Source organism: Danio rerio, chromosome 21 (genome assembly GCF_049306965.1).
Source record: "Danio rerio strain Tuebingen ecotype United States chromosome 21, GRCz12tu, whole genome shotgun sequence".
In the NCBI taxonomy this organism is placed as follows: Eukaryota; Metazoa; Chordata; class Actinopteri; order Cypriniformes; family Danionidae; genus Danio; species Danio rerio.
The window spans coordinates 46920001-46943839 of record NC_133196.1 but is presented as its reverse complement, the minus strand read 5'-3'; the positions used below and the strand labels follow the sequence as shown (position 1 = coordinate 46943839).

General features: G+C 35.9%; 2 protein-coding genes across 14 annotated transcripts in view; both read right to left on the bottom strand.

Moving 5' to 3' along the window:
- aff4 (AF4/FMR2 family, member 4) overlaps window positions 1-19187 on the bottom strand; it is a 70428-nt gene extending 51241 nt beyond the window's left edge. For 11 of the 13 annotated variants that reach the window (XM_073935516.1, XM_073935518.1, XM_073935519.1 and 8 more), the window contains exon 1: window positions 18915-19187. The gene's annotated coding sequence lies outside the window, so the exon portion shown is untranslated. Of the gene's footprint in view, window positions 1-11161; window positions 11194-18914 lie in introns of all 13 variants that reach the window. The other 2 variants (XM_073935515.1, XM_073935517.1) reach the window with 1 other exon arrangement.
- A 1558-nt stretch (window positions 19188-20745) lies between these two features.
- Window positions 20746-23839, bottom strand: part of zcchc10 (zinc finger, CCHC domain containing 10) — a 5405-nt gene continuing 2311 nt past the window's right edge. The window contains exon 4 of the mRNA NM_001089339.2: window positions 20746-22482. Within this exon, the coding sequence (NP_001082808.2) occupies window positions 22260-22482 (223 nt within the window). The 3' untranslated portion in view covers window positions 20746-22259. The remainder of the gene's footprint in view (window positions 22483-23839) is intronic.

The following is a 23839-nucleotide window of genomic DNA, read 5'->3' as shown; positions in this document are numbered from 1 at the left end:
CATAAAGTAAGTGTCTAACCTCGTCTATAGAGTGATGTTATTCAGTGTAAAGAATTATGTCTTGGTGTAAGAGGAATCTGCATCATCCCTCAATGACAAAAGCGTATGATAAATTACCAAACTTTACAAGCTACAGCGAGCTTTAATCAGTAAAGTTGGTCGCTGTTATTCACATCCACACCACCCCCCAAAAAAAACCAACTTAAACTACAATCCTAACAACAATAAATAAATACATACAAGTCTAAACTAGTGCTTTTTCCTAACCAAAGAATTCTTTCGCATTAGAATTATATGGTTTCAAAGAAAGTTCAACCATCGTTTGAACGATGGACGGAAATCAAATGCTTAATAATAGTCACTTAATAACAGGAATAACCTCACTGTGATGATGTCAGACCGTCCACTTACTTATAAAAATGATTGTGACACATCAGATGCTTCATAGAAATTGAAGTAGTTGTTTTTACATTTAGTACTTGCTGACTGTTAAATAAGGACTTCAAATATGCTTCATAAGATGTAAGATAGAATGTAAATGTTGATTTATCAAACTCGCTTACAAATTTTTCTAATTTATTCACCACAGGCTCATTGGAAATATGCGCCTTAAAATATGTTGCTTTGTATACGCGCAATTACACGTTTCACATGACAAATCCACTAGAGGGCGATATCTGCAATTCTGTGAAACAATTCATTGGTTCGTATACGTTTAGCTGCACATTTCAGATGATGAATCCACTAGAGGACGTTGTCTACATTTTTGCGAAACCATGTTGTATGTTTAGTTGCACGTTTCAGATGACAAATCCACTAGAAGGTGCTGTCTACATTTTTAAAAACGTAAAATACTTTGCCGTATGTACGTTTAGTTGCATGTTTCAGATAACAAATTCGCTAGAGGACGCAGTCTACATTTTGGCGAAACATAAAATACATTGCTGCGTGTAGGTTTAGCTGCACATTTCAGATGACATCCACTAGCAAGCGCTGTCTACATTTTAAAAAACGTAAAATACTTTGCTGTATGTACGTTTAGTTGCATGTTTCAGATAACAAATTCGCTAGAAGACGCAGTCTACATTTTGGCGAAACATAAAATACATTGCTGCGTGTAGGTTTAGCTGCACATTGCAGATGACATTTATACTAGAGAGCGCTGTCTACATTTTTAAAAACGTAAAATAATTTGCTGTATGTACGTTTAGCTGCATGTTTTAGATGACAAATTCACGAGAAGGCGCTGTCTACATTTTTGTGAAACGTAAAATACATTGCTAAGTGTAAGTTTAGGTGCACGTTTCAGATGACAAATCCACTAAAGGGCGCAGTCTACATTTTTGCAAAACGTAAAATGCATTGCTACCTGTAGGTTTAGCTGCACGTTTCAGATGACAAAGCCACTAGAGGGCACAGTCTACATTTTTGCGAAACACAAAATACTTTGCTTCATGTACGTTTAGTTGCATGTTTCAGATACCAAATCCACTAAAAAGACGCTATCTACATTTTTGGAAGACATAAAATACTATGCATCTATGTTTAGCTGCTCGTTTCAAATTATTCCACTTGAGGGCGCTGTCTACATTTTGGTCAAATGTAAAATACGTTTCACCGTGTATGTGTAATTGTATGTTTCGAATGACAAATCTACTACACTGAAAAAAGTGTTGCATGCAAAACTGTTGCAAACAATTTATTTGTGTTGAATTTAAACAAACAAATTAAGTTTAATAATGTTCAACTTAATTTGTTTGTTTAAATTCAGCGCAAATAAATTGTTTACAACAACTTAACGTAAAAAAAATTTAGTAAATCCAAGGAATCATCTTTGAATAATTTTTTTCAGTGTAGAGGGTGCGGTCTACATTTTTGTGAAATAAAAATGCGTTTCATATACGTCAAGTTGCACATTCCAGATAATGAATCCACTAGAGGGCGCCATCTACAATTTTATGAAACGTAAAACAAGTTGCTCAGTGTACATTTAGCTGCACGTCTCTGATGGCAAATCCACTAAAGGATGCCATCTAAATTTTTGCATAACGTACAATATACATTGCTCTATGTGCGTTTAGTTGTATGTTTCAGATGACGAATCCACTAGAAGATGCCATCTACATTTTTGCAAAAGGTAAAATGTTGCTCCATGTGCGTTTAGCTGCACGCTCCAGATGACAAATCCACTAGAGGGCACCGTCTACAATTTTGTGATACATAAAATACGTTGCTCCATGTACATTTGTACATTTAGCTGCATGTTTCAGATGACGAATCCACTAGAGGATGCCATCTACATTTTTGCAAAACGTAAAATAAGTTGCAAATTTACATTTAGCTGCACATTTCAGATGGCTAATCCGCTAGAAAGCGCTGCACAAAATACATTAGCACAAAATACGATGCACGTTTTTATTTGGTGTCGAGCGAAGGACTGGAAGAAAATCCTTTATTCGTGGATATGTCCCTATGAATATCAACAGTGTGAAAAGAAACTAAATTTGTTTGCACCTCACTGCCCCCTAGTGTTCATTTAACATAAAACTGCAGTCAGACATATGTTTAAGTACATTTTTGTGAAGTCTGAAGCACGTATTTCCAATGAGCACAAATTCCACAAAGCAAAAAAGTGTTTAGCATCCAACAAAATAATGAGTCGTTTATATTAACAAGACTGAAAAACACAAGCTGCTACGCACACAAAAAAAAGAGGTTTCACCACACAAAACAAGCCAAATCAATTTGAGGTAATGCACAACATCCCTAATTACTTTAATACGGTAAACCAAAACGCCTCAAGTTTCCGAGCGTCTGCTCTGGTGAGGTTAACAGGTTCCTTAAGCTTTCAAACTGGGACATGCACGGTTACGCAACATGCAAACACGAGATTGGAGGTTACAACGATATTTGTATGCTTTTTTCATTTCTTTTGTTAAAAATGCAAATAAACCCAAAGAGACGCGATACCTTCCTCGTGTTTTAGTTGCTGTGAAGCACTATGCTCTCAGAGCTGCCACATATACAATCCCACATTTTATGCAAATTATTACTTAGCCTGTAAGAAGTCGTTTTTAATCGAGTTTAAAAAGCACACACACACACACACACACACACACACACAATTTAGCACTTAAGTCAGACAGCTAAAGATATTAACATATTATTAAACAAATGCATTTACTTTTTTAATTACCTTGCATATTTGAACATTCAACAAGAGTTCTGCACACTAATATCTGAACCTGACACTATTTTTTGTACAGTTGAAACCAGAAGTTTACATACACATTAAAAAGGGAACATAACCATTTCTAAAAAAAAATGTCTGATGGTAAATCACACTAAACATTTACTATTTTAGGTCCGTTAGGATTACTTAAATGATTAACATTTGCCAAATGTCAGAGGAGGGAGATTTTTTTTTTGAGTATTTTTTATTAATTTCTAGACAGTCAAAAGTTTACACACATTTCCTTGGTATTTTTGAGCTTTGCTTGTGAACTGTATAACTTTAGTCAAATGTTTTGGGTCTTCTTCCACAAGCTTCTCACATTAGTTTGCAGGAATTTTGGCCCATTCCTCCTGACAGAATTGGTGTAACGGAGTCAGATTTGTTGGCTGTCTTGCTCGCACAAGCTTTTTCAGCTCTGCCCACAAATTTTCTATAGGATTAAGATCAGGGCTTTGTGATGGCCACTCCAAAACATTCACTCTGTTGTCCTGTAAACACATTTGAACTAATTTGGCAGTATGCTTAGGGTCATGGTCTGTTTGGAAGAGCCATTTGTGGCCAAGTTGTAATTTCCTGGCTGATGTCTTGAGATGTTGCTTCAGTATTTCTACATGATGTTCTTTCTTCATGATGCCATCTATGCTGTGAAGTGGACCAGTCCCTCCTGCAGCAAAACAGCCCCACAACATGATGCTGCCGCCCCCATTCTTCACAGTTAGGATGCTGTTCCTAGGCTTGTAAGCTTTCCCCTTTGTCTACGTAACACTGGTCATTATGGCCAAACAGTTCAATCTTATTTCATCAGACCATGTCTCCAGAAATTATTCTATTTCCCCAGTGTAATTTAGCTAATTGTAATCTGCCTTTGTTGTTGATTCTGGCTTGTTGATTTCCCCATGTCGTCACACAAGGAAGCAGTGTGTTTGAGCTTTTCCTTCAATACTATTCTACAGTTGTCCCTGCAATGAACTCAAATGTTGTCAATTACTCAATCAGAAACTTCCAAAACCTGGACACCACCATCTGAGCTTTTTCAGAGGCAGAATAATCTGATTGTGTGCAAACTTGACTTTCAAGAAAAGTTATAACAATTTCTCTAAAAAAATCTCTCTCATTATTCTGCTATTAAGCAGAACAGAAACACGTGATAATCCTCACTTACCTAAAAGAGAAAGCGTTTAGTCACATTAGCATCTGACTTTTATAAATGGTTATGTGCCTTTTTATACAGTGTATGCAAACTTCTGCTTTCAACTGTATGAACTAATAAAACCACTCTAAGCAGGCAGGATTGCAATAACAGCACACAATAATGTCCGTCGCCGGCTCGACTCTGTGGAATATTAACCTCTTTAAAGAAGCCCTTTGCACTTGAAAAGATTTTTCAGAAGACGCCGGCCCTCATTTAAATTCTGTTCTACGCTGCTGGATTCGTGTGAAAGGGATAGTTCACTCAAAACATTAAAATCTGCTGTTAATTAACTCACCCTCAGAATACCTATAATGTACGGGACATTTTTGTCTTCATAAGAAGAGCATTAAAGGTTTCTAGAAAAAACTCTGGTCCATGGTGATTAGCATAATGCAAGTTAATGGTTACTTTCTATTTGAAAGTCAAAAATAAAAGCATATCAAGGGATTAATACCTGTGGTTGCACCTTTCACACTGAAAAAAAATGCTGACTTCCACACAATCGATTTGTTATGGGACAATTAAGTTAACATGTTATTTTTTTTTTTACAAATTTAAGTGGATGGAACAAAACCACCCCCCCCCCCCCAAAAAAAAAACTCAAGAATTGGGTTGCTTCAGCTCAATTTAAACAACAGCAAATGTCATTTTTAAAGCAAAACGATCTGAATAATTCACAGAACAATTGCCTTTTAATGGTCAGCCTCTGCAAAGAAAATCTGATTATTTTTCTCATAAACGGGTCCTTTCAGACAGTTTATTTCTGGTTCATATTCACCAGTTTGTTTATGTAATCACACAATGACGCAACACATCAGAGCTCCAGACTAACATATTTGGTGTAGCACCGATTCTACAGATGGCGAAACCAGCAGCTGATATGCTAGCGCTGCATGTGGATTAAAAACATTTAACTACATTGTAACATACCACATTGTAACATTTACATCCGAGACCTACTTTATTTTGCTGATGTTTGCTACTTCATGCAACTTAACGTACACGAAACAACATTTCACACTCAGCAAAAATGTAGATAGCGCCTTTAGTGGATTCGTCATCTGAATTGTATGAATTGTTGTATTGGTTTGGGATGGATGGATTGGGATGGATTGATTGGACTGGGATGGATTGGTTTGGTATGTAATGTATTGGGATGGATTCGGATAGCTGGATTGGTTTGGGATGGATGGATTGGTTGGATTGGTTTGGGTTGGATTGAATTGGTTTGGGATGGATGGATTGGGATAGATTGGGATGGATTGATTGGACTGGGATGGATGGATTGGTTTGGGATGTAATGTATTGGGATGGATTCGGATAGTTGGATTGGTTTGGGATGGATGGGTTGGTTGGATTGGTTTGGGATGGATTGGGATAGACTGGGATGGATTGATTGGACTGGGATGGATGGATTGGTTTGGGATGTAATGGATTGGGATGGATTCGGATAGCTGGATTGGTTTGGGATGGATGGATTGGTTTGGGATGGATTGGGATAGACTGGGATGGATTGATTGGTTTGGGATGTAATGGATTGGGATGGATTCGCATAGCTGGATTGGTTTGGGATGGATTGGGATAGACTGGGATGGATTGATTGGACTGGGATGGATGGATTGGTTTGGGATGTAATGTATTGGGATGGATTCGGATAGCTGGATTGGTTTGGGATGGATGAATGGGTTGGATTGGTTTGGGATGGATTGAATTGGTTTGGGATGGATGGATTGGAATAGACTGGGATGGATTGATTGGACTGGGATGGATGGATGGATTGGTTTGGGATGTAATGTATTGGGATGGATTCGGATAGCTGGATTGGTTTGGAATGGATGGATTGGATTGGGATGGATGGATGGATTGAATTAGTTTGGGATGGATGGATTGGGATGGATGGAGTGGAATGGGATAGATTGGGATGGATTGGATTGTGATAGATAGATTAGTTTGGGATGGATGGTTGGACTCAAATTATCCAATAGTAACTTAAATATTCATAAATACCTTTTAGTAAAGCTTTTAAAATGACTTTCTTGAGAAGTTTGTGATTTTATCAAAATCTGTTTGCATTGATATTATAATATTTTAAGTTGCTTTCTGCAGTATTTATTTCTGCCATAGCATGCAAATTCCAATGCATTTAAATTTATGATATTTCTGAAAACAATCTCTACATCTTCCACAGAGAAGTGAATTGCTGACTCTCAGAAATCTTAAAAACGACTCTCCCTCATGTGTCGTGTGATTGTCTGTTTGCTGCATGCCTCGCACACTCAGGTGCACTAAATGACTCTGCAAACCCGCAATTATAAGATTATATCTCCCCCACCATATCTGCTCATTTTAAGCCAGAAAAATCAGTAGAAATGTGTAGATTTGTTCTGCCCTGAGTCTTAAACCAATTTAGACACTTCAGTCCAATTTGGAGATCCAGTTAATCCAGTTCTCTAAACCAACCACATCAAAAGAGTGACCTGTTTTTGAACTGGACGTCCCTCCGGGTTATTTAGAGGCTATGATGTTGTAAATAATGTTCAGTTTCTTGCACAAACAGATCGTTACACGTCACAATGTATCGTCAAGCAGCACAGGTATTTTTCTTGATATACAGTCGAAATGATTATTCGTTTCAAATATTTCCCAAATGATCTTCAACAGAGCAACCAAACTTTCAGTGTTTCCAAGAATATTTTTTCTTCTGGAGAAAGTCTTATTGGTTTCATTTCAGCTAAAATAAAAGCCCTTTTTTAGTTTTTAAAAACCATTTTAAAAGGACAAAATGATTAGCCCCTTTAAGCAATATTTTTTATATTGTCTACAGAACAAACCATCATTATACAATGACTTGCCTAACTAACCTAGTTAAGCCTTTAAATGTCACTTTAAGCTGAATACTAGTAACTTTAAAAAATACCAAGTCAAATATTATCACGTCATCATGGCAAAGATAAAAGAAATTAATTAAAACTACTATGTTTATAATTGTGTTGAAACAAAAATCCTCTTTCCATTAAACAGAAATTGAGCAACAAAAATAAACAAGGAGGGTCATTAATTCCGACTTCAACTGTATGATATAATCATCAAATAAAGTAATTTCTAAGAAAAGAAAATAAGATGGCATAATCATAAATGGATCCATGACTTATTTAATTATAAATTTTAATCTATATGTAAACTTGTCCCTTAAAGTAAACAGAAGGCAAGGCATTTCTTTACTTTACATGTGGGTTTCTCTCTGGATTGTGTGTTCAGGGTGTGTGACAAACACTCACCCAAACTTAAGCCTGCTGCACCCGGTGATTTTCTTTTCTCTTGTTATTTACAGTTGTTTGTCAGAGTGCGTGTGTGTAGTGATTATTTGGGAAATCTGCAAAGTGTGCAATTTTTAAAGCACATGCAATCAAAACAAATGTGTGGGAGACCTGAAAATCGGTGGACACTACGTTAAAAATATATGAAATATATTCAAATGTCAGTATCTACTATGATGTTTGATGTCCAGTACCATGTAATATAAGAATTAAAAAAAGGGATAGTTCACCCCAAAATGAAAACAGTCACACTCAAGCAGTTCTAAACGTTCATGAACTTCTTTCTTCTGTTGAAGATATTTTGAAGAATGTTGTAAAAAGCAGCCATTGACATCTACAGAAGGAACACAAAACACTGTGGAAGTCAATAGCTGTTTTTGCCTTGTTGGTCAGGTTGCTCAGTAGCTCCCATTGTGCAGTGTTGCGTTTGTGCTGCAGAGTGTTCGGATTAGTCTACTGAACCACGCTAACACAAAAGCAATGTAAAATCAAGGTGAAACTACGTGGCTGAGGTGGATTTACTCTTAAGTTTGCATTTAAAAACAAGATTAGTTGTGTTTAGCTCAGCAGTTTGCTAGCTGACCTGTACGACAAGAAAAAAATATGCGCATCTAAAACGTACAACAAAAACGCATCCCAAATAACGCATTTTATATTTGTAAAAAAATATAATAAATAAAAAATAAATAGACAGCCCCCTTTAGTGGATTTCTCATCTGAAATGTGCAACAAAACGAACCCCATGTAATGCATTTCAGATTTATAAAGAATAGACAGCGCCCTCTAGTGGATTTGCTATCTGAAAAATAGAACAAAACATACCCTAACTAACGCATTTCAGATTTGTAAAAGGCAGACAGCACCCTCTAGTGGATTTGTGCTCTGAATTGAACAACATAACGTACCCCAAGCAATGTATTTCAGATATTTAAAAAAATAGACAGCGCCCTCTAGTGGAATTGTCATTAGAAATGTACAACAAATTATACCCCAAGCAACGTATTTTACATTTTGTTTAAAAAGTAAACAGCGCCCTCTAGTAGATTTTTGTCATTTAAAATGTACAACAAAACGTAACCCAAGCAATGCATTTCATATTTGTAAAAAAAGTAGGCAGCGCCCTCTAGTGGATTTGTCATCAGAAATGTACAACACATACCAGAAGTAAAGCATTTCAGATTTGAAAAAGCAGGCAGCGCCCTCTAGTGGATATGTCATCAGAAACATACAACACGAACCCCAAGTAACGCATTTCAGATTAGTAAAAGGCAGACAGCACCCTCTAGTGGATTTGTCATCAGAAATGTACAACAAATTGTACCCCAAGCAACGTATTTTACATTTGTAAAAAAAAGTTAACAGCGCCCTCTAGTATATATTTTTTTCTTTTGCAATTTGAAACGTACAAAAAAAAAAACGTACCACAAGCAATACAGTTCATATTTGTAAAGTAGACAGCGCCCTCTAGTAGATTTTTTTTTTAGTAATTTGAAACGTAATGCATTTCGTATTTGTAACCAGCAGGCTGAGCACATTGTAAAACATCTGAAATGTTGTTTTGGTCATTCTAAAACCCTTTAACCGTTTCAGTATTTGCGTTATTATATTAGAAATAATCTCCAGAATTGTTAAAACCGTCTGCGCTCCATGTCTCACGCCTTTAAACGCCATTATGCACTCATTGTGTGTCGGAAAAGTCTTTTGAAGCGCAAGTAATTTATTAAATAAAGATTGACGCAGCTTCTCCTACCACAGCAAATTCCGTTCTCACTTTTGATATTTGGCGCCAGATAATCAGGAAGTGGCGATTTTGTTTTCTTTGACTCGCTGGATGGAAACGTTGCTTTATTCGCACGTCTTTAAAGCGACATTCCAGTTTTGCGCATAATTTGATGAAAACATAGCTTGTGAAGATCATTGATTTTAAAGATCCAGATCTTAATAATGGCATAACAGTTCGTCAGAATCAACAAAGCGGATTTATTGCAAATTAAAAGTCCCAATGCAGAAAAAAAAAAAAAATTGCATTTCAAAAAACAGGCTCTTAGCTCTAGGGATTATGAATGAAAACTGACCCGTTGAAGACGCAAAACAACAGCTAAAGTTCTCCTCAAAATCTAAAGCAAGATCCCTCACTACAAAACTGCAGGAGCGTCTATAAAATAAAAGCACACTGACAAAACATCACAAAGTGTCAGCAACATTCTTTCTAGTCGTAAACACAGACAGAGGAAATGGTCAAATCAAACCACAAGTCAAACAGGAAGCCCTGCAGAGTAGAGGAGATCCACGCCATTATTCACACACACACACACACACACACACACACACACACACACACACACACACACACACACACACACACACACACACACACACACACACACACACACACACACACACACACACACACACACACACACACACACACACACACACACACACACACCAAGGTTATTTTAGTAAACAAAAACAAAGACTAAATGTATTGGTCAAATCATACTTTCATAAATTTTTCTTAGATTTGAAAATTCAGGAATAAAAAAAAACAGACACTAAAAAAACTCAATTAAATTGATAATTTGCTAAAATAAATGATCTTTTTTTGGAATTAATAAGCACTGATTTTGTGGTGGAAAATCTGATCTTCATTTTGGAGAAACACCTGTAGATCTTTACAGAAAAACACGAATCAGTCGAGCGCATGATCAATACATCCAAAAACATACAGAGCTTTTCTATATGAACCAAAAGCTTGTGTTCTGAATTACAATTCAGATGTACAATTATTTAATAATTGTACTTGCGCCTTAAGACAATATTGACGCACAATGAACACGTGGAGGTGTTTGAAGCCATGAGACGCGGAGAACACACAGTCTTGACACTCTGGAGGTAATTAATAATATACAGTACATTATTACTTAAACGGTTAAGGAGTTTTAAAATGACCAAAACACCATTTAAGATGTTTTACAGTGTGCTCAGCCAGCTGGTTTGTCCATTCACACACATTTTCATCATCATCATTTCTAATAACAAACCTTTTTTTTAATGCACGTATTGGAATTTGTTCAGTGTTTTCATCGCATTTTATGCGCATCTTTTCTTATCGAGTAAAAGTTTATCCTACTCAGTTTTGCGCGTGTTTTATTATGCGTATTTTCAAAAGTTATGCGCATCATGACGTTTCCATCAATCGTTTTTATGCATATCTCCAAAATGAGCATTAAAATAGGTTGGTGGATAGTAAGGCTAAGGTGAGAATAATTCTTTAAAGAAATAGGAGACCGACAGAAAACTCAGAGTTTAGAGAACAAAACCTGCTCCTGACCAGGTTAGATTCACAGAGTAAGTTACCACGGTAACTGACTCTTAGTTAAAGTGACCTCTCTTTCAGAAACAGGCTTGACTTACCCTGATTTCTCCATTTTGATAAACCTGCCATTCTGAAACAGAAAACCCAGAGTTTCTCTCAATTCAGGGTTAAAATACTCTTTTCACTTAACCTCCTTTCTGAAATGGGCCCATGGTGCATTAATGTTAACAAGCATGAATTTGGATATTAATAATGCATTAGTAAATGCTGAACTATGATTAATAAATGCTATACAACTTATTGTTCATAATTAGTTCATGTTGGTAATTAGGGATGCTCATTTCGGTTAATTTTGCTAAGTGACAACCGCGGCTCGTTAATCGGTTATTAGCGGTTAACTGGTCAGATTACAATTCAATTATTTATTTTTTTTAAACCAATTGATGGGTCTATGTCTGACATATTAAATATTGCATTTAAAAAAACTGATTTATTTTAACATGCTCGCATATTAATAACAGAACATAACAACAGAGCATCTTCACGCACCTGCAGTGTTTCCAACGGCATAGAAAACCAGAATAAAATTAAGAAAACGAATAAAATAAATAGGCCTGCTCTAAATTATTTTCACTTTGGGTGCTTTCACACCTACACTTTTGTTTCGGAATGTGTCTCGTTTGCCCAGTTAGCGCGGTTCGTTTGGCATATGTGAACAGGGGAATCGCGCTCTGTTCCGTGCCAAAGTAATCGCTCCGAGATTGCTTGAATGAGGTGGTCTCGGCTCGATTGAAACTAACCCTGGAGCGGTTCGATTACAGTGAGAAAGCGATCCGATCCAAGTGCGGTTATATCACAGTGTGTTATGGATATGTAATAGGCTTACGGCTATATGAAGAGAGAATTATGAGTATGGCGGGAAGTTTTGCGAGTCTCAGGATGCCCGCAAACGAGTGATGATCTCCCGGTAATCTCGCGTCTCCCTCCCGGTCCTCAAATAGGCATCGTCGTGCACCCTTCTCACCCCTCCCCACCGCATCTCTCCTCAGACACGTCACGCGCGCGCACCCTGTCTATCACCAACAAACCACCACCTCTCCTGACAGCTGAGCGGGACGCTGCAAAATAAACCCTGACACTCTGACCAATGTGAGGAGAGTTTACTCGCACGTGACTCGTATTAGCTATTTTGGTCCGATTAGAAACTTTGCAGTGTGAAAGCGAACCGCTCCAAGAGCAAAGAGCAACAATGTAACAATTGTAATCTCTGTTTCGGAACAACTGAATCGATTCACAGGTGTGAAAGCACCCTTAAACAATTCATTTAGAGAACAAAACAGAAACACTGACTGAATCCTTTTTAAGAAAGGGCATAGGCTGTTTTTTTTCCAATCATATGTTTTTTTTCTTCCATCAAATAAAAATAGCAGACTTCGTCAAATCACGGAACACGGAAAATATGCATTCATTTAATGCCCCGCTGTTATAATTATATTACAAAACCTTTTTACATTTTTAACAGAAATCATTATTTTAAAGATTAGGTCTTCATATTTCCTCTCTTACTCGCGGTTCAAGTGCGCGCGCTGCGTGATGAAAAGACAATGACAATGCGCGCATATGTTAACAGTTTTAGTTATCAAAAGTTACTTTTAGTTACTTTTAGTTACTTTTAGTTACTTTTAGTTATCAAAAATAAGCTGTGCAAACACTAAACTTTGCTTTGGTCGACACTGAACGGGTTCTGCTAACTCTGACAAAACTAGAATCACAAACTAAATAAACAGAAATGTGTTTACAAAAATAGAAATGAAACTAAAACTAACAAAATCACCAATGAAAAGGACTGAAGCTAAACTGAAACATCCATCAAATAACAGAAGTGCAAAACTGTAATGATCTTGCGTCAGGCCCTTATCAGCAGTGAACATCACGGCCTCTTGCTTAGGAACAGTGTCTTCATGTGCACAGGCCTCCCGCCGGTCAGAGACTCTGTGAAACGTGCGCGTGTTCGGTTACATAAGCAGCACAAGGTCTGTCCCAACGCAAGATTTACATCTCTGCCAGGAGCCTGGAGCTACGCACGAATTAGCTGGGCAATTATGCGCTGAATCCAAGCCATGCTGCGACTCATGTTTGGATGGCATTAATACAAGAAACTTCCGTCTAAATCCCGGTTTGTATAAACATGTGCTAACTTTAGACCATTTAAAGGGATAGTTCACACAAAAATACAAATTTAGTTGACAATTTACTCTCTCATATGTGATTATAATCGTTTCTTCAGTTGAACACATAAGAAGATAATTTGATACATGTGATAAAATCTGTAACCATTGACTTCCATAGTAAGAAAAACCAGTAGGGATGTAGATCTATAGAGTTATCTATATAAAAAAAACTCTGTATAGGTGCACCCCTAATACTATGGAAGTCAATGGTTACAGGTTACCAACATTCTTCAGAATATCTACTTTTCAGTCAGTCAAACCAGTTTGGAACAAATGAAGGTTGAGTAAATGATGACTGAGCTTTAAGTTTTGGGTGAAAACCGCAATGAGACACAAACAAGATTAAAGGAAGGGGTGGTTTTAAAAGATGAGCGGTGAGTTCGGTGACCTCTTGACTTTCTCGGCCAATCACAGACATTTCTGTTGAGTTCACATGAACACAATGGCAAATCAGCGCTGTTTAAGATTGCGCTCAAATGTTAGTGGGACAGCTTTTAAAATTTATATCGATTGATACCGAATTACAGTATCGTGACATCCCTAATCTTCAGTAGAGCATTAACTAAGATCTAAGCTGAATTTTGGCGATTCATATAATGCAAGTCAATGGTTACCCTTTTTTTAAATTAAAAAATAAACACGTACAAATGAGTCTAAATCAATCCCTTCGGCTCCTGATGATACACCGAGGTCTTAGGAAGCAAAAAGATCAGTCTGTGTAGAAAACAGAACATTATTTACAATATTATCAGCTTTAATCCACAACCTGGTCAAACAGGTTTTGAGTGTAGTGAGCGTTGTGGATTAAAGTCGATAATATTGTAAATGATGTTCTGTTTCCTACATAGACTGATCATTTTGCTTTTTAAGACCTCAGTGTGTCATCACAAGCCACAGGGACTTATTTAGACCGGTTTGTACGCGTTTACTTTTAATCTCAAAAACGGGTAACCATTGACAGGCAGTATATGAATCAGCGCAAAATCTTCTTTAATGTTCAACTGAACAAAAAACAACAACAACAAATGCCACCTACGTTTTTTATGTCCTGAGGGTGATTGAAGTAAGGGTGTACTCACACTAGGTACAGTTGAATGTGTAAATTATCACAAGCAACGTATCAAAAATCCACTGATTTCCTGAAATAAACTTTGCATTTGGAGATAATCCAGCGCAGTTTTTTTTTTGAAAATGAGCTGAATTTTCCTTTTAGTATTGGATGAACACAATTTGCAGTCTATTCCTTTTTCTTTCTTCGGAAAAAAAGAGGAGAACAAAGCATCACTGCTTGAACTGTTTTGTGTTTTTTCGTAATGGATTCATTCATACGCATCGAACTCTGCGCGCAAGGTTTGTTTACGTGACAAAATTCTCGCATATGAATACGGAAGAAAAAAACGCATACAAAAATTGCGGACTTCAGTGTGCAAAGACCTTTACACTGTGAAAAATGCTGCATTTCCTACAATCACTTCATGCAGTCCCAACACAAATCTATTTAGTTAACTTGAATGTTTTTACAAATTTAAGTGGATTGAACAAAACAATGAAGTTGTCCCAAAAAAGTATTGAGTTGATTCAACTAATTCTAAACAAGTAGTTTAAACAAGCTACAAAAGTAATTTCAGTATGTTTCTTTGTTTTTCAGTGATTATGTGCGAGAGGGATGAATAATCTAACCTAATAATTGTGAATTGTTTTTAATTAGTATGCACAGGAGAACTTTTTTTGAGGGGGGTGGGGGGCTGTCTGTGTAGTTCTGCTAAAGCACGCATTTTTGTTTACCTACAATAGCGACTGCATGAGTGTCGGATTATGACGCAACAACGAAGATTAAAATTCTTCTAACTTTTGTAAAACTAACTTGCAACAAAAAAAATGAGACCAAAAATCCATGTCACTTGTAAACATTGGCAGTACCAGCTTAATACATGGAAAATATGTTAATTTTGTCAATGCCTCAGAAGCAAGAAAGCAAGGAATCAACAAAAGCTCTTTAGTCTTTTTATTCAACAGATTTGTAGTTTTATTTTATATTAAAAAAAAATAATAATAAATAAATAAATAAATATATATATATATATATATATATATATATATATATATATATATATATATATATATATATATATATATATATATATTTATTTATATATTTATATTAAATAAGTATTTTTTCTTTCAAATAAAAAAGAAAAGCTCTTGTTTCCTAATAAGAGCTTGCAGACTTTATTTTATGTATTACTGAATTAACTATTAATTATTTAAAGGGGACCTATTATGCCTCATCTTACAAGATGTAAAATAAGTCTCTGATGTCCTTAGAGAGTGTGTGTACTTTCAACTCAAAAGATCACACAGATAATGTTTTATAACTCTCTGAAACTGACCCCATCAGGCTTTGATCCAAGTTGTGCTGTTTTGGTGGCTGTTGCTTTAAATTCAAATGAGAACGTGCTCTTTTTCAAAAGAGGGCGGAGCTACAGATGCCATTGTGTTAGCATAGTGGCAGATACAAAACTAATGGCAGACAGCTGCTTGTCACTCAGGGCTGTTTATACTAATAAAGGAGAGATGGTCAGTAGTGGGCGGGGCTTTCCCCCTCTGATGACACGTTCAAAGGGAGAATGTCAATCAAAGAGTTTCTGCAGACTCTTTTTTTTTTTTTTTCTACAACAAATCAAGCGTGATTTTAAACATAGAATTAATTCATTTATACGATTAGAGGCTGGTTATATTCACACACTGCTGCCACACAATTGCGTTTAAACCCCTTATAAAAGTGATTTTTACACAATAGGGCCATACTGAAGTACATTTACGTTGTTGTGAACGTCCCAAATAGGAAAACACCCCATTCTTCAAGAGACCAATTAAATGAGTTTATTTTTTGTTGCATTTGTAAGTTAGCCACATAATATCTTAAATTTCTCAACTGAATGTACTCTAGCTAATATTAAAGTGTAAATCTGCTGAGGTATCTGCAAATATTGTATAGTGACAAGAAGTCTGGTTTGCACTCTTAAGATAACATCCACATATCTCATGTACTTTAAACTTACACACCTAGTAGCCACTACCAAGGAGAAAAACGATTCTTCTAACCCAACGTTTCACCATGCTTTCTCTAAACTAGCCCTGATATGTTCTATATACTGAAACTATATCATTGTACTATACACTGCAACTCGAAATAAATAATACTGAGCAAATTAAAAGATGATGCTTTGGGAAAAGCTGAAAATCTATTGACTAAGTACTAGTCTTACAAATATATCAATTTCTTGGCTCGTTTACTTGCTAAATTTTACAAATCTGAAGCGAATTGATGTTCAATATTGTTTTGACAGTCGTGTTTACACTTCTGATGACGCACAGATAATTCAACGTTTTTTTTTTTTTTAAACAACTAACGTCACAATAGAAAAATCAAATGAATAAATATAACAAGATCTGTGTGAACTTTTGACTCCTGCCCTCCAATAAAAACAAACAGATTCACTTGAAGAGGTCAATAAGGTGTGTGTTTACCTGCTTCTCTCATTAACATCTGATGACGAGTGCAAATTATTTAAACGCTAAGAGAATTTGAACGCAGTTTTACTCAATAAATAACAATAATAAAGCAGCTAATAAACATTAAACACAAAAGAAGATATTTTGAAGAATGATGAAACCCTGTAACCATTGACTTCCAGTGTAGGAAAATCAGATTACAGGATTCCAACATTCTTCAAAATATTTTCTTCAGTGTTCAACAGAAGAAAGAAACACAAATAGGTTTTAAAACAAGAGTGAGCAAATGACAGAATTTTCATTTTTTTGGAAGTCAATGATTACCAGTTTTCAGCATTCTTCAAAGTATCTTCCTTTGTGTTTAACAGAATAAACACAAAGATTTGAAACAGTTAAAGGGTGAGTAAATGATCACAGAATTTACATTCTTGGGGGAACCCTACCTTTAATTGCCAATCATAGTATTTTCCATGAAAGTCAATGGTTACCGATTTTCGGCATTCTTCAAAGTATCTTCTTTTGCGTTTAATAGAATAAAGAAACACACAAAGGATTGAAAAAATTAAAGGGTGAGTAAATTATCACAAAATTTACATTCTTTGGTGAACTATCCTTTTAATTGCCAATGATAGTATTTGCTATGGAAGTCAATGGTTACTAATTTTTTAGCATTCTTCAAATTATCTTGTTTTGTGCTTAACAGAATAAAGATTTGAAACAGTTAAAGGGTGAGTAATGATCACAGAATTTACATTTTTGGGTGAACTACCTTTAATTGCCAATCATAATATTTGCAATGGAAGTCAATGGTTACCGGTTTCAAACATTGTTCAAAATATCTTCTTTTGTGTTCAACAGAATAAAGAAACACTTAAGATTTGAAACAATTAAAGTGCAAGTAAATAATCAAAGAATTGATTTTTGGGTGAACTATCCCTGCCAATCATAGTATTTCCTAAGGAAGTCAATGGTTACCGAATTTCAGCATTCTTCAAAGTGTCTTCTTTTGTGCTCAACAAAAGAAGATAAAAAAATATAATCACAATAGTTCAGAACCACTCAAGTGTGTGTAACTAGAGGATTTTTTTTCAAGTTTGGGTGTACTGTCTCTTTAAGAAACAAGGTTACCTTGCTAAAAATAATTGGACGTCAGCAACCATTTGTTTTGCAATAAAATACCTGCACATTTTCCATACTGCTTTATTTTACTGCTAAATATTTTTTAAAATGTTAAACATTTAAATTTTAGATTCTTATGCAATATTTTTGACACATTATTTAAAACGTGGTTAAAAATTATTTTTTTTGTTTTAATTGGTGGGGTCAGTGAAAATTTTGACAGGGCAAATAAAAATCTGAACCACTGGTCCAATCAGGCCAGTAGAAAATATCCTTAGCGTTAAACCCTAGACTGTAATGTTTACACTTCATCCTGATGACGCAAAGATTATTCAACGGAAGGTGAAACATTTCTACGCCGTGACGTCCGTTTTCTAACAAAAACATCCCAATAGAAAATCAAATAAATAAATAAAACAAGATCTGTGTGAACTTTTGATTCTCACCCTCCAATAAAAACAAGCAGCTTCACTTGAACCAGTCAATAAGGTGTGTGTTTACCTGCTTCTCCCATTAGCATCTGATGACGAGTGCAAGTTATTTAAACGTTAAACGAATATGAACGCAGATTAATTGAACAAAAACATTAATAACGCAAGTGATAAACGTTAATGACATCAATTAACGTTAATACATGTAACGTTAACGTTACATCCCAAATACATAACGGAATGTGTAACGTATATGATTCAATAAGCTAACGTTAGCCACAACAAATTTCGATCTTAATGGGAGACTAATAATGAGAGTGTTGCTTATAACACGATGGCATGTCTGTGTGTGATTTCAGACAGCTCGCATGTTAGCTAAACACTTCAACACACACACACACTCACAGACGGACGTATAGCAAGCAACACAGCTCTCCTTCGCTAACAACTTGTTACAATTTCCCTCATGAATAAATGATTGAATGTTATTGTATCTGCGTTTGCATGGCTCGTTTCTTTCAGTTATGTAACAGGCCGGTGTATGGCCCACTTACCTCTTGGCTTCTTTTTAGGCCCGAAGCATTCTCGCTATGAAAGCCTTTTCCCTTTGTCTGCGTGATCTGCTCTGCGCCCCAATAAATGTGTCAGCCGCCGCCGTCAACCAACAAGTAACCAAACAAAAAGCAAAATCACGCTCGTTTATGTGAGCCATACCGCCGAGGGTCGCCTGCTCGTGGTCATTGTGTCGGGCAGATTCTTGCGGCAGGTCATTTTTTTAGGAGATCATCGCGTATCATCTGGCTGGCTGATTTTCGGCTTGGTAAACTAACCTGGTCACGTGACGAGCGCGTCCTCGCGGAAATGGCTGTGTCTGGAACACTTCTGAGTCGCCTACCTAGGGTTCGTTTCTGGATGCAGCTGCGGTCGGAAGTTAACAGTTATTTATATTATTTAAATAATTTCCCATTTATTGTATTTTATTAACGTCCACCCCAACAGTAATGTAAAATGTAATTATAACGAGAATTGCTTACGTCATTTCTTAAATTACAAATTAAATAGTATTTTATTTACGACTACCCTACTCCAACCGCCACAGTAATGCAAAAGTATACCGAGTATTACTCATTATGTATTAAATTACGTATTATAGTGTATTTTATTACCGTCTACCCCTACACAACCCAAAAACTCAATGTAAAAACACTAATTATTCCGAGTATTATTCACATTATTTACTAAATTACCGATTAAAATGTATTTTATTAATGTCTACCTCTACCACAACAGTTAAAGGGTAAGTAAATGATGTGATGATGAGTAAGTAAATGATGATGGGTGAATTCTACCTTTAATTGCCAATCATAGTATTTTCAATGGAAGTCAATGGTTACCGGTTTTCAGTATCCTTCAAAGTATCTTCTTTTGTGCTTAACAGAATAAAGAACCCTTGGAAAAGTTTAAGGGTGAGTAAATGATCAGAATTTACATTCTTAGTGAACCATTCCTTAAAATCATAGTGTTTGCTTAGTAAGTTAATAATTACCAGTTTTCTGCATTCTTCAAACTATCTTCTTTTGTGTTTAACAGAATAAAGAAACGCATAAAGGTTTAAAACAATTAAAGTGCGATTAAATGATCACAGAATTTACATTCTTTGGTGAACTATCCTTTTACTTGCCAATGATAGTATTTGCTATGGAAGTCAATGGTTACCGATTCTTAGCATTCCTCAAAACATCTTTTTTGTGTTTAACAGAATAAAGAAAAACATAAATATTTGAAACAATTAAAGGGTGAGTAAATTATCACAATATGAAAATTTTGGGGTGAACTATAACTTTAACTGCCAATCATAGTATTTGCAATGAAAGTTAATGTTTACTGAGTTTCAGCATTTTTCAAAGTATCTACTTTTAACAGAATAAACACATAAAAGGTTTAAAACAATATAAAGGGTGAGTAAATAACAGAATTAAAAAAATTTTGGGTGAACTATTCTTTTAATGGCCAATCATAGTATATGCCAAGAAGTCAATGGTTACCGGTTTCCAACATTCTTCAAAACATCTTTTGTGTTAACAGAATAAAGAAATGCATAAAGATTTGAAACAATTACAGGCTGTATAAATGATTACAAAATTTACATTTTTGGGTGAACTGTCCCTTTAACTGCCAATCAAATTTGCTAAGGAAGTCAATGGTTACCGGATTTCAGCATTCTTCAAAGTGTCTTCTTTTGTGCTCAACAGAAGAGAAAAAAAAATTACAACAGTTTAAAACTACTCGAGTGTAACTAGAGGATATTTTTTCAAGTTTGGGTGCACTGTCTCTTTAAGAAACAAGGTTAACTTGCTAAAAATAATTGGACGTTTAACACCGTACTGTAGAAAATTGTATGTTTTGTCTTTATTATGAGACATGCTCCACTTTCCAAACAAGTTCTGGATATTTCAACACATCACGAGTACATTCTTTCTGTAAGAAACCAGTTTATTTTTTAAGACCATCTTAAAAATGAAGATGTACGTGTCATTCATACTTAAATCAGTCCTTAAAAAAAGCAAAACCTAACTAGACATGAATCACTTATGGAGAAAAAATGCAAATTAAGTAAACAAACATTGGTAAAGAAAATCATTTCAGTATTTTAAATTTAGTCGACCACTACACTCTGGCAAGGAGGGAAACGTAAAAACAAAAAAAAATTTAAAGGGATAGTTCACCTAAAAATGAAATTTGCTCACCATTTACTTATAAACCTTTATGAGTTTCTCTCTTCTGTTGAACACAAAAAGAATATATTTAAAAGAATATTGAAAACCTGTAACCATTGACGTCCACAGAATGGAAATTACTATGGTACTTTCAACATTCTTCAAAATATCTTCTTTTGTGTTTAACAGAAGAAAAAAACTCAAACAGGTTTAGAATTAAAGTGAACAAATACTATTAAAGTCAATGGTTACCTATTTCGAACATTCTTCAAAATATCTTCTTTTGTGTTTAGAGTGAACAAATATTATTTGAGTCAATGGTTACCGGTTTAAAACATTCTTCAAAATATCTTCTTTTGTGTTTAGAGTGAATAAATACTATTGAAGTCAATGGTTACCGGTTTCCAACAGTTTTCAAAATATCTTCTTTAGTATTTAGAGTGAACAAATATTACTGAAGTCAATGGTTACCGGTTTCCAACATTCTTCAAAACATATTCTTTTGTGTTTAAAAAAAAAAATAAAATAAATAACTCAAATATGTTAAGAACTTGAGTGAACAAATCTTATTTAAGTCAATGGTTACCGGTTTAAAACATTCTTCAAAATATCTTCTTTAGTATTTAGAGTGAACAAATATTACTTAAGTCAATGGTTACCGGTTTTAAACATTCTTCAAAATATCTTCTTGTGTTTAGAGTGAACAAATACTATTGAAGTCAATGGTTACCAGTTTCCAACATATTTCAAAATATCTTCTTTAGTATTTAGATTGAACAAATACTATTGAAGTCAATGGTTACCGGTTTCCAACATTCTTCAAAATATCTTCTTTAGTATTTAGAGTGAACAAATACTATTGAAGTCAATGGTTACCGGTTTCCAACATTTCAAAATATCTTCTTTAGTATTTAGAGTGAACAAATACTATTGAAGTCAATGGTTACCGGTTTCCAACATTCTTCAAAACATCTTCTTTTGTGTTTAACAGAAAATAGAAACTCAAACCGTTTTAAAAACAAGTGCGTAAATGACAGAGTTTTCATTTTTTGGGTGAACTACCCCCTTAAAGTGACTGAAAGACTATAATATTTTACATTAAACAAAACGGCGTGACTAAACATAAATAATCTCCTCGCCTCCTCACAATATGAAAGTCCTCAATTCAGAGCCAGCCGAGCCTCATTTCTTCTTTTTCCTCTTCTTGGGAGGGCCCTGATCAGAGCTGCTGGAGGAGTCCGAGTCAGAGCTGGAGGAGGAAGACGAGGATGAAGACGATGAAGATGAGGACGAAGAGGATGAAGAGTCATCGTCACTGTCACTGCTGCTGTCTGAGGATGAGGAGCTGGAGGAGTCGCTGCTGTCTGAGGAAGAGTCGCTGGAGGAGCCGCTGCTGCTGGAGGAGCTGGAGGAGGAGAAAAGAAATGCTTCAGTGCACCGTTCACTATAGGGAACACTCAAAAAAAAAAAAAAAAAAAAAACCCCGCAGGGTTGCACAAAGCTGATTTTTGTTTTGAGAACATGAAGGAATTAAGTGAACGTGAATGTAAGTGGATTGTAAATTAAACGTAAATTATTTTGTCACAAAGAAATCTCTAAATTTGTGTTTTTAACTAATTTCAAATTAATATAACATTGTTAATAACACATGTTCTGTGCCAAATGTGCACACTAAAACGCTGCCAACAGCCTTATGGACAATTTTTGTACATTTATAACAATGTTTTTATGTCAGAACAGCAAATTTTATTGTGCAAATATGGTTTAAACCCCTGTGAAAATGGCAATTTGTGAGCCCTTTGGCTTGCCATACATATGCAATGTGATGCAAAAGACGCAAGGATACCGGTTACATAGAAAAACATAGCAAAAATACACTCACTGGCCACTTTATTAGGTACACGTGTCAAACTGCTCGTTAATGCAAATTTGTAATCAGCCAATCTGCTGCAGTTCAAAGCGAGCACCACAAGGGCGAAGAAAGAGGATTTAAGTGACTTTTAAGCATGGCTGTTGGTGGGCTGGTCTGAGTATTTCAGAAACTGCTGATCTACTGGGATTTTCACGCACAACCACCTCTAGGGTTTACAGAGAATGATCTGAAAAAGAGGAAATATCCAGTGAGCGGCAGTTCTGTGTGCGCAAATGCCTTGTTGATGCCAGAGGTCAGAGGAGAATGGCCAGACTGGTTCCAGCTGATAGAAAGGCAACAGTAACTCAAATAAGAAGAAGCATCTCTGAACACACAACACGTCCATACTTGAGGCTGATGGGCTACAGCAGCAGAAGACCACACCGGGTGCCGCTCCTGTCAGCTAAGAACAGGAAACTGAGGCTACAATTCACACAGGCTCACCAAAACTGGACATTAGAAGATTGGAGAAACGTTGCCTGCTCTGATGAGTCTCCATTTCTGCTGCAACATTCAGATGGTCGAGTCAGTATTTGGCTTCAAAAACATGAAAGCATGGATCCATCCTGCCTTGCATCAACGGTACAGGCTGGTGGTGGTGGTGTAATGGTGTGGGGGAGATTTTCTTGGCACTTTTTGGGCCCCTTAGTATCAATTAAGCATCATGTCAACGCCACAGCCTACCTGAGTATTGTTGCTGACCATGTCCATCTCTTTATAACCACAATGTACCCATCTTCTGATGGCTACTTCTGATGGCTACTACAGCAGGATAACACATGTCATAAAGCGTGAATCATCTCAGACTGGTTTCTTGAACATGACAAGGAGTTCACAATACTCAAATGGC